Source organism: Nothoprocta perdicaria, unplaced genomic scaffold (genome assembly GCF_003342845.1).
Source record: "Nothoprocta perdicaria isolate Ctin4 unplaced genomic scaffold, notPer1 scaffold_224, whole genome shotgun sequence".
In the NCBI taxonomy this organism is placed as follows: domain Eukaryota; kingdom Metazoa; phylum Chordata; class Aves; order Tinamiformes; family Tinamidae; genus Nothoprocta; species Nothoprocta perdicaria.
Window position 1 is genome coordinate 462,105 of NW_020455437.1, and position 16,258 is coordinate 478,362.

General features: G+C 39.0%; 1 protein-coding gene across 1 annotated transcript in view; it reads right to left on the reverse strand.

The window, feature by feature from the left end:
* The window catches only part of RALGAPA2 (Ral GTPase activating protein catalytic alpha subunit 2), a 125,960-nt gene that overhangs the window by 44,665 nt on the left and 65,037 nt on the right, over positions 1-16,258 (reverse strand). Inside the window, exons 24-34 of the mRNA XM_026039246.1 lie at positions 11,253-11,381; positions 9,763-9,891; positions 8,800-8,858; positions 8,183-8,291; positions 7,578-7,688; positions 7,155-7,223; positions 6,847-6,984; positions 6,125-6,308; positions 2,796-3,567; positions 2,309-2,380; positions 1,185-1,308 (exon numbers count right to left, since the gene is read on the reverse strand). Of these exons, the coding sequence (XP_025895031.1) occupies positions 1,185-1,308; positions 2,309-2,380; positions 2,796-3,567; positions 6,125-6,308; positions 6,847-6,984; positions 7,155-7,223; positions 7,578-7,688; positions 8,183-8,291; positions 8,800-8,858; positions 9,763-9,891; positions 11,253-11,381 (1,896 nt within the window). The remainder of the gene's footprint in view (positions 1-1,184; positions 1,309-2,308; positions 2,381-2,795; positions 3,568-6,124; positions 6,309-6,846; positions 6,985-7,154; positions 7,224-7,577; positions 7,689-8,182; positions 8,292-8,799; positions 8,859-9,762; positions 9,892-11,252; positions 11,382-16,258) is intronic.

The following is a 16,258-nucleotide window of genomic DNA, read 5'->3' on the forward strand; positions in this document are numbered from 1 at the left end:
CCTTATTCACAGATTCACAGATTCACAGAATATTYAAGGTTGGAAGGGACCTCTACAGATCATCTAGTCCAACCTTCCCGCTCAAGCAGGCACACCTAGAGCAYGTGGCACAGGGCGGCATCCAGGCRGGTTTTGAAGACCTCCAGAGTAGGAGACTCCACAACCTCCCTGGGCAGCCTGTTCCACTGCTCTGTCACCCTAACAGTAAAGAAGTTGCTCCTCACCTGCAGACGGAACTTCTTCAGCTTGTGGCCATTACCCCTCATCCTATCGCTGGCCACCAGTGAAAACAGCTTGTCCCCTTCCTCCCTGCATTCTCCCTTCCTGAACTTAYACATATTAATCATATCCCCTCTGAGCCGTCTCTTCTCCAGAGAAAACAGGCCCAGCTCACTCAGCCTCTCTTCATACGAGAGATGTTCCATTCCCTTAATCATCCTGGTTGCCCTTCTCTGGACCCTCTCCAGAAGCTCCACGTCCTTCCTATACTGGGGTGCCCAGAACTGAACACAGTACTCCAGGTGCGGCCTCACCAGAGCTGAGGGGCAGAATCCCCTCCCTTGACCTGCTGGCAACACTCCTCCTGATGCAGCCAGGATCCCATTGGCCTTCTTGGCCACAAGGGCACACTGCTCACTCATGGTTAACTTAGTGTCAACCAGGACTCCCAGGTCCCTCTCCGTGGAGGTGCTTTCCAGCAGGTCGACCCCTAATCTGTACTGATGCCTGGGGTTATTCCTCCCCAGGTGCAGGACCCTGCACTTGTCCTTATTGAACCTCATGAGGTTCCTCTCTGCYCARCTCTCCAGCCTGTCCAGGTCCCTCTGGATGGCAGCACAGCCCTCCGGAGTGTCGGCCACTCCACYCAGCTTGGTGTCATCYGCAAACTTGCTCAGGGTGCATTCCGTGCCCTCGTCCAGGTCATTGATAAACAAGTTGAACAGCACTGGGCCCAGTACTGACAATTTTCTAAAATATTTCATTGGATTCTGCTAAATAAAGTGGTCTTAAGAATAGTACAAAATATTAACTAKTATGTACTAAAATTTGTTGTATATGAGAAGAAAAAATATATACAGTTATAGATGCAATTTGCAATAGGTAGCTACTTTAACAGACTCCTGTTGATTTTCATGGGTTTTCAAATTAATAGGTTAAAATTTGCCTAGATCTGTGGTCATTACCTCCCAGCCYAGTCCAGCAACAAAGTCTTCGTAGGCCTGGCTTCCTCTGGTGTTGGACAGTATGGAGCACTTGTCTTCCTGTCCTTCTGCAATGTAAAACACTGCAATCTTGTGAGTCTCACGGCTGCAATTGGATATAATGGGAAACAAAAATTAACAAGAAGTTTCAGCTCCAAATTCTTTTTTAAATCATCTGCACCCAGGAGAATGTGAACAAGGAACGGTGTTTTGCTCTAGGTATCAGCTTCTTTTATGAATGCAAATACACAGTTCAACTTCAGGCACAGAAATACAATGTTCACCATTTTTCCCCACCCACGACCACACTTCAGAGGCACCACAGTGCAGGAGCTGAACATCCTGCTGGTCTTCCTAGGAATCAGCACAGGAATTGATTACCAAGCTCCAGTTACAATATTAATCACCTACATCTGTGCAAGCTCACTGAAGACAATAAGATCACACAGGTGTTAATGAGAACATAATTTGACCTAGAGAATTTTAATTATGGGGTGATGATATAGAAGARAAAAACAATTTCTTGACTTTGAGAACTTCGGTTGAGTTTTACAAGGCTTACAGTTACAGCTGGCTTGTTTGAATAAAAACTGAGAGGATTTGACATGAAAATTGTTGGGGTATAGGAAAAAACAAATTTTGCAATTCTGCAGACCATTTTCAAGTAGCTATGTGTTAAGTAATAAAAAATAAAACACAATATTCAGAATTCTGTTTTGCCACCAGCCAGTCATAAAGAAATGATTTTGAAATTGTTCTTTAAAATATTGCTAATGGCACAGAGACCAATCTCAAGAAAATATTCTTTTATGTGAATCTAGGCAAGGTAATCAACATTTTTGCAACTTCTTACMTCCCCTCTCAACTACAGACACAGGGAGGGAAGAGGTTGTTGTGTATTATTTCTGTTACATATTTTGAATTCTGTGTATAGTGTCAACAAAAATAGTTGGTCTCTTCTAGCTCCAAGAAGCAAACAGCCATTTTCATACAAATATTTGTATTGCTCTCACATGTTATTTCTATTAATTTTGGTTTGGTGATGAACTAGTTCCTTCTTCAGAAAAGCTGACCCTATCAATAGTGTGCTTAAAAACATTGCCTACCACTGACGGGAATCCAGATTTTTCAGTTCTCTTAATAATTTTGAATTTTTCTTCAGAAGGTGGAAACTCTTTCTATTAAAAGAAAAAAAAAGATATAAAGGTCAATGCACCACAATACATACTTCCTTTCTGTCCAAATACTTAAGGAAATCATAAATGCAAATACAAAATTTCACTGAAACAGATATTAAGGGTCAAAACTATGTTCATTCTGACTACTAAGCAGCTACATAATTCTTGCTCTTTCTTCAGTGTGGTTGTTGAGGGGGGTGAGTCGAAGTGAGAGAAGTTTTGCAATTTACTCTGAAAATAATCATACTGAGGGCATTCTAGACCTATGAATACTTCATGGAGAATTTCAGACTAACAAGTCTTGCCTGGATAAATGTAAGCAAGAGGGAAAAAACATCCTGTTCCTTCCCACCACCTCCAAAGTCAGAGGCAGCAACTGTACTGTGAACGGCCATTCAGAAACATCTATTCTTACCTTCTATCCCAGGAATTCATTCCCAAGTCATTTAGCAATAACCTACAAAAATAAAATGATGCTTGGGGTTGAGCAGGGCAGGGTTCTTCTTGATGGGCTACCTTTACACCAAAGTCAGAACTGCATTTAAATATATATTCTTTTTCCTGGGCACTCTGCCTTATCAGAGCTTGAATGATTTCATTTTCTTGATCGCAGCTCATCCCACATGGTGGTGGCGATGGTTCGTTCAGCTGTCGCTGGGGATGCAAGAGGCACTCGGGACTAGAGCTACCAATTTTTTCCAGCAATATGTCAAGAGCATCTTCTCCTTCCTCTACTTGGGAAAGGTCTTCTGGGGAATTAGACTGGTGCTCAGGATGGCCTGCAATCACAAATGAGTTTGTTCCACTTTGCCGGGGAAGACAGCCCTCCAAAGGGCCATATAATATTCTGCCATCCCATGAGTATTTCCCTGAGATATCTCTGACAATTACTCTTACATCTGAGGGCGCTACAGCTGCCCCAGTATCTACTTTGTTTTCTGCAGGAATCTGAAGGTAAGACAGAAGAGTACTGTCATTGAACACAAATAATTGCAGGTTTGGACTTCTRAAGACTTCTGGAGACAGCTCGGAAGACTCCACATACGAGTTGTCATGATTCTCACTGAGAAGACTGTGAAGAATTGCAGGACCTCCACTGAGGGGATAGTGGCTCAAGTGGTTCACAAGATGYGTCATCACCATCCGTGAGGTTAGAGGTATCAGTTCTAGGTTTCTTCTTCTTTTCTCTAAAACAATCAAAAAAAATAGTAAAAAAACAGAAGTAACAGGAAGTAAAAAAAAAAAAGCATCCGCAAATTTCCGTTATATTTTAGAAGCTTGCCTTCATTTTCTTTCAAAGCATCCTTCTCCAAGAAACAATTTACGATAACTTTCCGATACTTTTTTTTTTTTTTTAAACCTTTCACGTGCTTATTTTACCATATGTCCTTTGCAATTTAGCTTACAGTGACATCCAGGTCTGCAGAAACGGCTCCTGGCCCTGACTGCTTTGTTCCTTCCTGCCCAGCACAAGCATCCTCGGCCAAGATGCCGCCTTCCCTTGTCCAACTCTCCAAGACTTTACATTCTATGCCAAACCTTAGGTTCATTCCAAGAATAACAGATTTTAGACTTTTTTTTTTTTTAAAGATTTTGAAGACTAGCAGGCCCAATATATTCTCTTGTTATCTATAAAGCAAAACAAATACATTTTTGAAGACTTATTACTTGGGTGGTGCATAAGTGTCTGAGATACTTGAGCTGCAATCTGAACATTATAATAGAATACAAATGCCTGTAAATTCACAACCAGGTTTGTGAGAGGAGTTGGCTTTTTAAAACATTCTTCATAGCTCATAACAAAAGAAAAAGCTCAAAATCTTGTCTAATAACTTTTTAAAAAGGAGCATCACCAAATGTAGGAACCACTAGAAACCACCTAGAAACAGCCACAGATGTGAACCTTTGTACTCTGGGTGATGTTTCTGAATAATGGGTTACTAGTTTTGTGAGGTAACGTGTTCAGATAATTTGTCYATTCTCTTCTTGCCCTTTCAATGCAACATGAAAAAGAGCATATAGTAGTATATACAGTTCTGTATATAAAGTCTGATGTCATTGGAGTTTCACTTTRTATTGTTTCATACATACAGTATTTCTACAGACCTGACCACAGCAAAGAGAACTTGASATGGAAGGGTGTAAGAACAAGAGAAGTGAGCTCAGAGTTGCCTTTAACAGTTATTTAAAACAGTATCATGGTTAAAATAATTGTAACAGGCGGGAAGAGGCCTTCTGGATCCAAAGGTGTTCCCTTCATATCAAAGACAAATGTTTTAATTACTTTTATTAACCAACTGTGCTCCCAACTACATTTTGCCTCTACTTTTCCTCCTGGATTGTTATACTGTTTTTATATATTTTCATATATATTATATACCTGCTTATCATTGTTAGTCTGTGTTGACATACAGCATGCAYCCATTCAGTTTATGCTTTCTTGCTCTTTCCTTGATATTTATACTCTTTCCTTGCWATTTATACCTTCTAATATGCTTTCTAAACAGGTATATCCCTTTCCTGGCTTCATTTTGCTAGGACCAAAGGCAAATATCTTCAAGTCTTCTCTCATACAAAAAGACTATGCTTTTCCTGAMTTCTCTAGCAGTGTGCTTCTGTGCCTGCTCCAGTTTGAATTCACCTTTCTTGAAAACAAGCAAAACAAAGACTTTGTGGGGCACTGATATATCCAAGATGAGAAACAACTTGTTCTCCCTAAAATGACAAATCTCTCTGACACGTACCTTTATCTTCCTGCTTTTCACAAAATGTACCCACTCAACAAGAAATCTGTGTGGAAAAGGTCTTAATGTTTCTAATCTTTTTGTTAAAGCTAAAAGTACAGGTACAAAAGTAAGAAAGCAAGAGGCAGGGCTGAATAATGGCACGGTATCACAGAAAATACCATTTCAAAGCATCACTGCAAGTCCAACATTGCTTGCACTTCATATTGCATGCATATTTTAATCTTTAAAAATATACTTATGTATACTAATATATGAAATTATTTACAATGTATGGAACCCATAACTGTGGCATTTTGAAGGCTATTTTTWWAAAAAAAAGTTTGAAATAAAGATGTTCACTAGGATAAGTCACCATTGCCCTGTATCTGTGACATTCTTTCAAGCTGATTTCAAATTTAGGGATATGATGCAGCTAGATCTAAATAATCTCTTTTTAAGTATGGTATCAGCTTCATGTCTCTCACTTASAAACCTCATGTCACCAACACCTTCTTGGGGGATTTATTTAAAACAGCCCTGTGGAAACAACAACTGCTTCTGCCCCAAASTGGAAAGCAGTTCAATCTTGCTCTTTTAGCTGAGGACAGTTGAGGATAAGCACTTTTTCCCCTTAATTCAGTATATCAWTACTCTCTGTAGCACACACAACAGCAGAATCCCCTCTAATTAGTCTTTCTGTGGCAAATTTCATTGACAAAACACAAAAGACTCATTAAAAACCTTGTTTAGCTTCTTTTTCTTCTAGTTTATACAAAACCTGAATGTACCAAGAACCATTTAAATCAGGCTTCTCATCTAAACTTGGCATATCCATTTAGRTATCTTGAATCTCTCACCAAGAAAACTTAACTAATTCGTTAACCTCCCACCCCAGTTTTGAAGGAATAATTCTTATYGATGCATGACCGTCAAGCACATTTTCACTTAGAAAGTTTTATTTCCTAGATGCCAAGTGTCTCCGTGTCAGTTGTCCCGCTCTCTTTGTGTGGTTTCTTACCCTCAGCCACAGTGAGGAGGTTGCCCAGGTCTGTGGCAGAAGGGCACTGGGCCGGCTCAGAATTCCTGACATTCCCAAGCGGCAGAAACGGATCATAATCACTGGAGGAGAGATCTGCGAGACTCAGCACATAATGGCTTTGCTGAGTGTAGGTACTGGAACCATTAACACAACAGTGCAAAACCTGGGAGAGTAAAGAACACAAAACTGAAAAAGTCCTCACGTGTGCATTCAAGCCACACGGTCAATGATGAGTGACCCGCCATAATTTTAAGCTATCAAGCCAGCATAGGCTACAAATAACATTTATATCTAAATACAACATTTTAAAATAAGACGCTCCCTTAAGATGTATTTTGTACATTAACAGACGTACAAAATTCCGCTCCAAACAATGTAACTATTTCTGCAGATTCTTTTCCTGACTTGTTCTGAGCACATTACCTTTCTCTTTCCACCTTCCTGTGTCACACATCTCCACCCCAAACTGCTTTTCTTCCTTTTGAAAGATTTTTCACAATAATCTTAGTTTCTTATAACAATAACTATTATATTGCTAACATTTTAAATTCTTAACATCTCTTTTGAGAATTCAATGATCATGATTCTCTATAGCTTCCTAAAACTGCTTTTGTTCCTAACAGGATCAAAGAAATGCACATTTTTAAACCCTAGACTTATACTAAATGAAATAATAAATTGTGTTCATTCTTCATACTCACTCTGTAAATATAGTCCAGTAAAGGAGCTCTGGAGGTATGTTGGTCTTCAAGAACACCAGCAGACACTGGCTCTAGTAACATTTTCACCGGTAAGGCCATACACCAATCCAACAAGCAAAGCAGCAATGAAACTATAAACTAAACAGAAACACGTAGTACAGTATTTGGGTAGAATCCATCAAATTTGCCAAAGTCTTAACATGTGAATTTGAAAGTTTAAAATAAGACTTAAGACAAAACCTTTTAATTTAATAACTAGTTTAGACAACAAAAACAAACAACAAATTTCGTTCTTTTTAGTTACATACCTTTTTATCTGCTTCCACAGAGGAATACTCAGCACTTGGCAAAAGAAATGCAACAGTGGCCACAAGGATCTACATGAAAATAAGCAAACAATTCCAGAATGATATTTAACTTCTTTTGCTATAAAGACATGGCACGTGCTTTATTTCACAAAGATATGAAAAGCATTACATGCTCTAAAGGGCTCCTAAATGGACAATCAATGTCTGAATCAACCTCCAGGCATCACAAAGTGTTCTGGGAATATACCAGTACCAGTGAGAAAAGCTTATCAGTCCTAGGACTGCAGCAGATCATTCATTTAATAATTGCAGAAGAAACAGCTTCTGTACTCAGAACCCTGAACTCAGGTTGAACAAGACATTACAGACAGCTTCTCAAAGGATTTCCATAAAAGTATTTCTTAAAGAAACCTAAACACATACTTCAGTGATCTTCCTAGGGAGAGAGGATTCATACTCCTGAAGCTTTTCCCAGTAGGAAACCAGCAGCTGAAGAACATCACAGGCTACCTGAGCTACCAGTTTATTCGAAAACTGGAAGAGAATAAAAAGGTGATTAAAAATCAGAAAGGATATTCATATATTTACACTTGCAGTTTTTCTACATCCTAAGTTACATTGCAGCGACATAAATTATATAAAATATTCACGGAGCCAAATCACACAGACTGYAAAAGAAAACTACAAACTTGACCTTCCCTGTGTATTCTTAACTTRATCTATTGCACTGAGAGCTAAACACATAATCACACACTACTTCTCCAGAGATTAAGTATTTTTATATAGTATGTCACCTCAGTCATACTAAAGAACCTCGCCAGTCAAGAAAATACACTGCATGCTCATTTTGATTTAAAAGTTTTTAAAAAGATACATATACGTAATTTTATTTTTTATATATTTTATTATATTTGTTTTATTATATTTTATTACATACATGTGCATAACATATGTGTATACACACATGCAGTTGGTAAAAYACTTCTTTACATATCTTTTACTAATTATACAGCCCATGACAGTAATACCTTGAGTGTAACACCTATGACATTTATTGCTTCCTTCACTTGAGGATGGCTTGTACRCTGTGTTAGTTCTTCACATATCCAGACTCCAAGGCCACAAATGGCTATACACCTTTCAAAATAAATATATATTTGTTATAAGATTTAAAACTAATACTGTCCTTCCCGCTATTTCACTCTTCATCATTTAAACAGCAGCCCAAACTGAAAGCAGGTAAAAATATGAACATTTCTGAAGATCTAGAATTAAAAACAATTAATATATCTACTTGAAAACAGTCAGGATACAGGTAAGAGCATTTTACTGATAAATGTAAAGAATACCCAGTATTTATATTTGTCTTTTGCTTGTGAGATTATGTACTTGTCATTCAAACTCACTCTTAATTACAAGAAATCCATTTGGAAGATTTGCATCTCCCCAACAACGTCCTAAGTAAAATTTGTACTTTTTAAATTAAATACACGCCAAAAAATATAACAACAAAGATTTGATTTCATGTAAAGGACATGTAAATAATTCCAGAAAGACAAAGCAAAACTTTTGCTTTCAGTTATTTAATTTTTTTTTTTTTGCCATCTTAGCACTCCAAATTACTTTTTTTTACTCAGCATTTTACCTTGCCGCTTCACTTGGCTCCTCAGTAGCATTCTTCAATAAAATATTTATGAGGTAACCCTAAAAWAATAAAATAACTTAGAATAAGCACTTTTTTCACACCTACTTCTTAAAATTGTTTACGTTTGAAACAGTCACAAGTTAAATAGACTTTTCCCAAAATATTTTCACTACATGCCAATTTTACATTGCCAAAGGAGAAAGAATTTACTGATCATTTACTGATTATTAAGCAAGAAGTGGAACAGACAAGATTAAATAGTTGGCATTCTCTTCCCTCCTTGGGATTCCTCCACAGACAAGGCAGATTTTGTGCCAGGATCAGTGCACTATCTCACTTATTTCAAAGGGCAACTAACATTGGTGCTAGGCCACTGCTGGGACAGGTTTTAGCTACAGGCAACATTCTAGGTGCCTTTTATTGGGTTTCACGGTGGGAGTTTTGTTATTCTCCTCCACGACCCTTACTGTGAATTACTAGATTACAAAGGTTTACTTCCAGTTGTCAAAGTAAGATCTCAGGGTGTCCCAACAAAATATGTTCTCCCAAATTTATTATAATATTAATAAGGTAAAAAGAAACCTCCTTTTATGCACACCCCTCATCTCTTGTTGGACAAGTCAGCCAGTATTATGTACAGATACAGGGAGGAGATCCTTTAAATAATAGCACCAACAACACTTAATGAATTGGACTGACAGGCATCTGGCTGAAAAACATAGCATTTGATCATAGCCAGTTCACTCTCCTTGAAAATAAAATTCAATTTGCACTATCTAAGCTTTGTTAATTTTATGGTGCATTTTAAGCAAAACAATGCTTATCAAATAAGTACGTATAACGTGTGGGGTTTTAGGAGAAGGAGGGGTTTATTTTTAAGAAAATGCGTACGGTAAAAAGAAACTGATTTAACTGTGAAAATACTAGGCTACATAGAGATTTACAAATGAAACGTGACTTTACTTTCACATCTGCAGTTCCCGTGACGATCTCGACAGCGTCCGAAACAGGCTGCAGTAGTGGCGTTTCTTGGTAGATATTTGGAAAGCAAACAAGAGAACCAAGGAGGGTGTGAGCTTCTGCACGAGGGGCCTAGGAAATGAAGAGGACAACAACACAAAAGCTGCACTCACCTACCTTTAGTGCAGTGTTATCACAACAGCAACGTCTTCTTTACTGCTGCTTGACACAGTTTTTCGTTACAAGCCATTTCTTTCCTACATTTTTCCTCCTCTTCAGCTCTCCCACACCATCCTCTCTAACAGTAAATCAGGTTTAAAATTGCAGCTCATCTCACACATTCGTATAGCTGACCACATYGCACTCCTCCTAAATTAGTTCATTGCAAATCTACAGCAAAAAATTCAAATATTTTTCATACAATGGCTTAACTGCCCCCTTCCTGCTTCCCAAAGACTATTTTCTGCTTTTCAGCTTTTGTCAAACTCTCTTAAAACAGTTTCTTGCTCCATAAATCTCCTTTATCTAGAACTGCACTAGAATTAACTATGCACGTAACAAAAACATGTAGAGAGATTCCCATCTCAATAAATCTGTCAAAAGCTATAGGGCAAAGAGCTATAAATGCATTTACTGCTACATGACTTTTCACAATGCTGAAAATTAGCACGCTGTACACAAGTTTCATRCTTGTGGGAGAAAGAGAGGCTTTTTAAAAAGACAGATTTTCTATGGAAAATAAGAGTTTTCATTTCTTTTTAGCACTTCAAGATCTGGATCAATAATTTATTGGCCAAGAACTTTCTTTAAGCAGATGTCAGAAAGTTAATGGCTGCAAATTCCTCGAGGGACAATGAAAAAGTGGGACTAGAGTCACCATTTCAATCCTGTTGAAGTGGCAAGTGGTCTGCAAGCCCATACAGGATCATTAGCCAACAATCCAAGCTTTAAGAACAGCACGAAAAACACATGGCCGARATGGATGGGAAGCACTCTACTGGATTGCAGTTTTGTGTATAGCAAAGGCCTCCTGCTTTCTGCTTTTTCCAGAATTATCAGATTTTTACACTTATTTTGCTATCCATCATTGATTTGCTATTTTACTTTTTTATTTAATGGATTTATAAATACATTTCTAGGAGTGCTGATACTTGGTAAGATAGCCTGGACTGCTAAAACTCCCCATATTTTCAATACCCACTTCCTGAGAACTGCTAATGACATTCTGAAATCCAAGTGGTGCTTTTCGGGTGCAAAGGCAGCATGCTCTTAGTGAGGATACCATTTCTCGCGCTTTGCCCTTTTGATGAAACACCTTTGCAAGAGCAGCGCGTCACCTTATCCTACAACTTCACACAGGAGCTGCCACGGTATCTGCCCCAAGAGCCCCGTTTCACGTTGCACTAATGAGTCCACACCTGTTAGAGTGGAGAAATCCGAGCCTCGTTAGCAGCCGYGCGCTCCTGTGGGAGCGCCGGCGTCGTCACACTCACCTCCAGCGTGTCTGCGCTCAGCACCCGGGCCGCGGCCATGATGAAGTCTCCCATCAGCATCGTAAAGCCAGGTAAGCCCAAGAAGAAGAAGGCGGGCGAGCAGTGCTTCACGACAGTGTTCAAGATATCCTGTTGGAGAGAGAGCAATGACCTCTTTAGGAAAGTCTGCAAGCAGACCCCAAAGGACACGTTCTTCTCAAGGAGCTTTGGCACTCGCTGGCTCCATACTCAGCAAAGTGATAGGCAGCATCTCCTACAGTCACACAGCTCGCTATATAATTTATTATCCCATAACAACTACTATTTTCCTCTGCTGGTGCATTCAGCAGGAAAAGTGTTCACTTTTTTTTTTTTCCTAAAACATTCAAATTATAAATCAATGTTAAGTTCTATACCTTCTGAAAATGAGGCATTGCCTAAAACCAGGTTATTCAAAATTCTGCAGCCATAAAAATAATGGAATTGTCCATTTTTTCCTAAGGAATTTGAGACAACACCCCCCCCACACACAACAGGTTGCTCACTGCTGCTATTTTGCTCCCGCATAAACCGATTTTTTTTCTAGGCTATTTGAGAAATACATGTACGTCAAATGCAAAAAGTGACTGTACACAGCACAGTAACAGAGAAACCTTCGCTACCTGGATTAATTATTATATTCTCCTAAACAGCAAACACAGATGAGTCTGGGGGGGGGGGGGAAGGGGGGGGGAGATTTTTAATTACCACTACCTTAAAGAACATGCTTTTTTTAAAAAAGGAGAAGCATTATATTTATAAGAATAGACTACTAATCCCACCTTGGCTCTCTGAATTATTCTGTTATATGGATCATGAGATGAGTATTTCAACCTTAATATCTGTGTTTCAGTTGTTTCCAGTGCCTCCAGAGCAGAGGAAAGCTCCTGGATGAGACAAGATTTCCCATCTACCAGGTTGCAGCAGGTTCAAAGTTTGGCACAAAATCTATGTAGCACAACTCCAATATTATAATTACAAAGTTATTTCTATACAGAGGYCACAATTATTTTTCTTATTATTAAAATTTCAAAGGAAAGGAAAACAGCTCTTCCGTGTTCCTCTATAGCATTTCTGCTCTATCATGTGCCTTATGTGTTTTTAAAAAAAAACACTTGCTCCAGAATGTGACTTTATGGGCCATTTCTAGAGAAACTAAATTCACCAGCTTTCTCCAGTTGCAAATATATTTTAATTATGTTGGTATTTTCTCTAAGCGCTGGTAACATATGGACAAAATCTATTTATTGTCCTATTAAAGGATTTACAGCAGTAACATGAAATCTTATGAAATAATAAACAGGGTTATATTTCAGATATTACCAGATAAATAATATCCACTTGCAGCATTGTTCCAGATAATGCTTTTGCTTCCCTGTATAAGCTAAAACGCCACTCGAGTTAATGTTTAAACTAGTTTTAATCACTTCCTTTGATACATTTTAAAGTCAATAACAGTCAATGCAAACATTCAAAAAGAGAGAGCAGATGGATGCAGCCGCTCGTAAAGAGGGCGGCCAGCTCCTGCCCTCGGCCGAACAAAAGAGGCACCTTTTCTATAATTAAGCAGCTGATTAATGCGCGGGGGCTCCTCTGGGCACCGCACACCTGTAATTACTGGCGGGGCCAGGTACTACGATGTTTGGTCGCGGCATAATTGGGCACGGGGCTCTGCTCGGGAGCAGCAGATGGGAGCACAGGGCTGTTGACACAGGCGACAATAAAAGGGGCCGTGGCGCCGCGGGCCGCCCAACGCCACGGGTCCAAAGGCTCCGCGCAGAACGGCCGCGCTGCCGTGGGCTCCGCCGCCTCCAGCTGCCAAGGGCACCAGTAACACTCATGTTTCTTGGCAGACAAAAAAAAAAAAAAAAAAAAATCCACCACCACACACACCTGTAAATCTCACCAAAATAAGGGCCTGGGAAGCTACCAAGTACCTGCAAGGACTGGGTAAATGTCTATTTTGGGGGGCTCATACTGAGGCCAAGATGTCTCTCTGTAGAGGATTGCAAGTATAGCCTCCTTCACAAAATTCAAGACAACTATTGGTACCACTCTGATCACTTAATTACAATCGCTTTTTACAGTATTTAGAAAGCAGGAGGAAAAAAATCATTATAAAACCATTATATTAACCCATTAATACCTACGAAACTACAGTGCAGCATAAAAAATGGTTTTAGCATTAACATAATTAGCAACAGTACTTCAATACTTCTAACCCAAAAGCTGTAAAAGTTTAGTAAAAAAAAGGAAAATGTTTTTCAGCATCTATTTTGAAAAGACACTGAAATAATTCTCAATAATCCTTTTCCTTTTTTTTGTTATGAAGCTTCAAAAATACAGAATTACTACACAGCCGACATGCCGCCGCCATACTATGGACGTGAATGAGACTGCTGAGGAAACGCAGTGTCACACCTGGTGTCCAGCCTGGTTTTCCAGCAACTTCCATGCTCGTTTCTCACCCCGGGTCCTTCGGGATCAATTTGGGGGAGCTTTAGTGGCCCAATCAGCCCAGTGGTTCGGCTTCCAGAATATTCTGGAAAGCGGGAAGAACATTCTGGAAAGCAACCACCCCTAGGAAGGCTCTTCCCGGAGAACTTGGGCAGCTCTGCCCCTGTCTCCCAGCGAGGCCACGCATGAGGCCCAGCTCCAGGTGGCCATTTGGTAGCACCACAAGGTGACCAAATGCTTCAGGTTCATGCGAAAGCTGCTGAGCGGGAACATATGGGGCTATCAGTCACCCTGCAAAAATCAGGTAATTCAAACAGAGGTAAGTTGTTTCCTTCCCCTCCAAGCTCTGCTCTATAAATGTAAACTCTGCTCAGCAGCTTACAGCCTAGTAAATGAATCACTTTAATTGAATGCTATGTACACAGTAACTGGAAAAACACAAGCAATAAGAAAAACATATGGTGATGGCCATAGAAATTGGTTTACTCATTTGGTACAGTGTTGTTCCTTTACTTCTTCCATAATTGACCTTTAGAACGATAAATGTGTAAAATAATTTTGGTTTATTATGGCCCCAAACCTTTCAGCAATTACACAAAATGAAAATTTAAAAGGAAGCGCTCATTCTGGAAGCATTTCTATTGTTTACATAATTGCACAGCTATAATTTAGTGTTCATGTTGTTAAAGAAAAGTGGGGGAAAAAAAGAAAACCATTATGGACTATTTCAATTCCAAATGATGCACCGTAGTGTTAAAAATGGGGAGGAGGGGAGAGTAGGGGGCAATCACAGGCATGTCCATCTCGAATGGATTAACTCCATCTCAAATGGATTAACTCTATAAATGGCATAATATTTCAATATAGGATAATCTAGTAAATCCGAATAAGATCATCAACATCCTTTGAGTAAGTGGAAGAAAAAAAAATATGCAAGTTCATTGAAAGGGCAATTACAAAAATATTCTTTGCCTAATTTCTGTGCAAGCCTTTGCAGATTGCAGGTGTAACAAAATAGCTTGCCATCTGCCTTGATCACATTTCCAATTGTCCCCTAACAGGAACAACATGGATTTTTCACTTAAAGTTCACTTGTTCCGAACTGAGATCCACAGCATTAAGGGCTAAATTTTAGAACCCAGAAAGATGATTAATTTAAACATGTCTTAAACAGTAAAGCCTTTATTTTCCTTTTTTTGCTTGTTTGTTTTAAAGKAACAATCACTCTCATTTATTAAATCCAAGTTAATCTAGGGATTCTTACATTTTAGGTAAGAGCTAACTTGCCAAAAATTAAATTCTAGCAAAAATTTTTGACAAGTATTTCACTGCATCAAAAAAGCCCCAGGACCATTTTGTCAAAGCCAAACCAAAACAAAGGATCTAAACCTGTCATTTAAATCTACCCTCCGAAATAATTAAATTTGCTAAAGTATCTTGTGATTGAATATGACAGGGAAAGGCACTAAAACCAGGATAAGACGTTCAATTTAGAAAATGCGAGTAAGACTGTTTGCAAATGCAAAATTACTGAATAAATCCTTTGCTGTCAATTGCTGTCTCCATTCTCTCTTTTGAAGCCATATTATTAACTCAAAACTCTTCTAGTGCTTGTGTAGCAATGCTCAGATGATGCCTTATTAACAGACTAGATAATCATGGGAAGCAAATAGATTTTTTTTATTATTATTTTTCTCCCATTTTTAAAGCATGTTCTGTATTTTTGTAACCTAGGAAACCACTGGCACTAAGGATAGATTCCAAATGGAAAGAAATATGTCAAGTCCATGCAACAGGGAAGTACCTGAATGTGCATTTGTTACAGATACACTTACCAAGAATATAGTTATTTGATGGCACTGCTCAATACATTGAGATGATTCACCCTTCTCTCATCTCTTTGGCTGGACCATTTAGAAATACCTGATTTTAAGATCAGCCTCACACTGCTGCAACAGCTGGAGCTTGGGGTTAGCAATTTGCAGAGAAAGAGGTTTCAGCAAAGTGAATGTGAGTCGATCTGGGAGCCCCTGTGGAAAGGGGCACCCTGCAGGGTGAACACTTGCCTGGGCGGGAGGACAGAGTATCCACCTCAGTAGGCTGAAAAATTGCTGAATTCTTTGGACTTTTTACTCTCATGTAGATATCAAAGCAGTTTTTGTGATAAGGACTTGTTTTGCATAGAAGAGCAAAAAAAAGTGCAAGTGTGGTAAGTCATGCAACCTTGCTAAATGTTTTAAAGGTAACAGATAAGAAGTTAATATGAATCGGAGAAACTTATGAATCAGAGAAATAGAATTGCTTATGGAAAGTCAGAGCACAATTAAAATAAGCAGAGAAAAAAGRGGAGAAAAGAAACAAAGTGCTGGAAATGAAGGATGACAAACCAATACTGCCTTGCAGGGATGTGTGAACAAAAAAGCTGTCTGGGGAGAGTCTAATATTGGAAAGACGGGAGAGATGGAAGACAAGGTGTGAGCAAACTGGAGGAGGTAAGGGGTGGAAATCATCCTCTCCATTTCAAAAAAAAA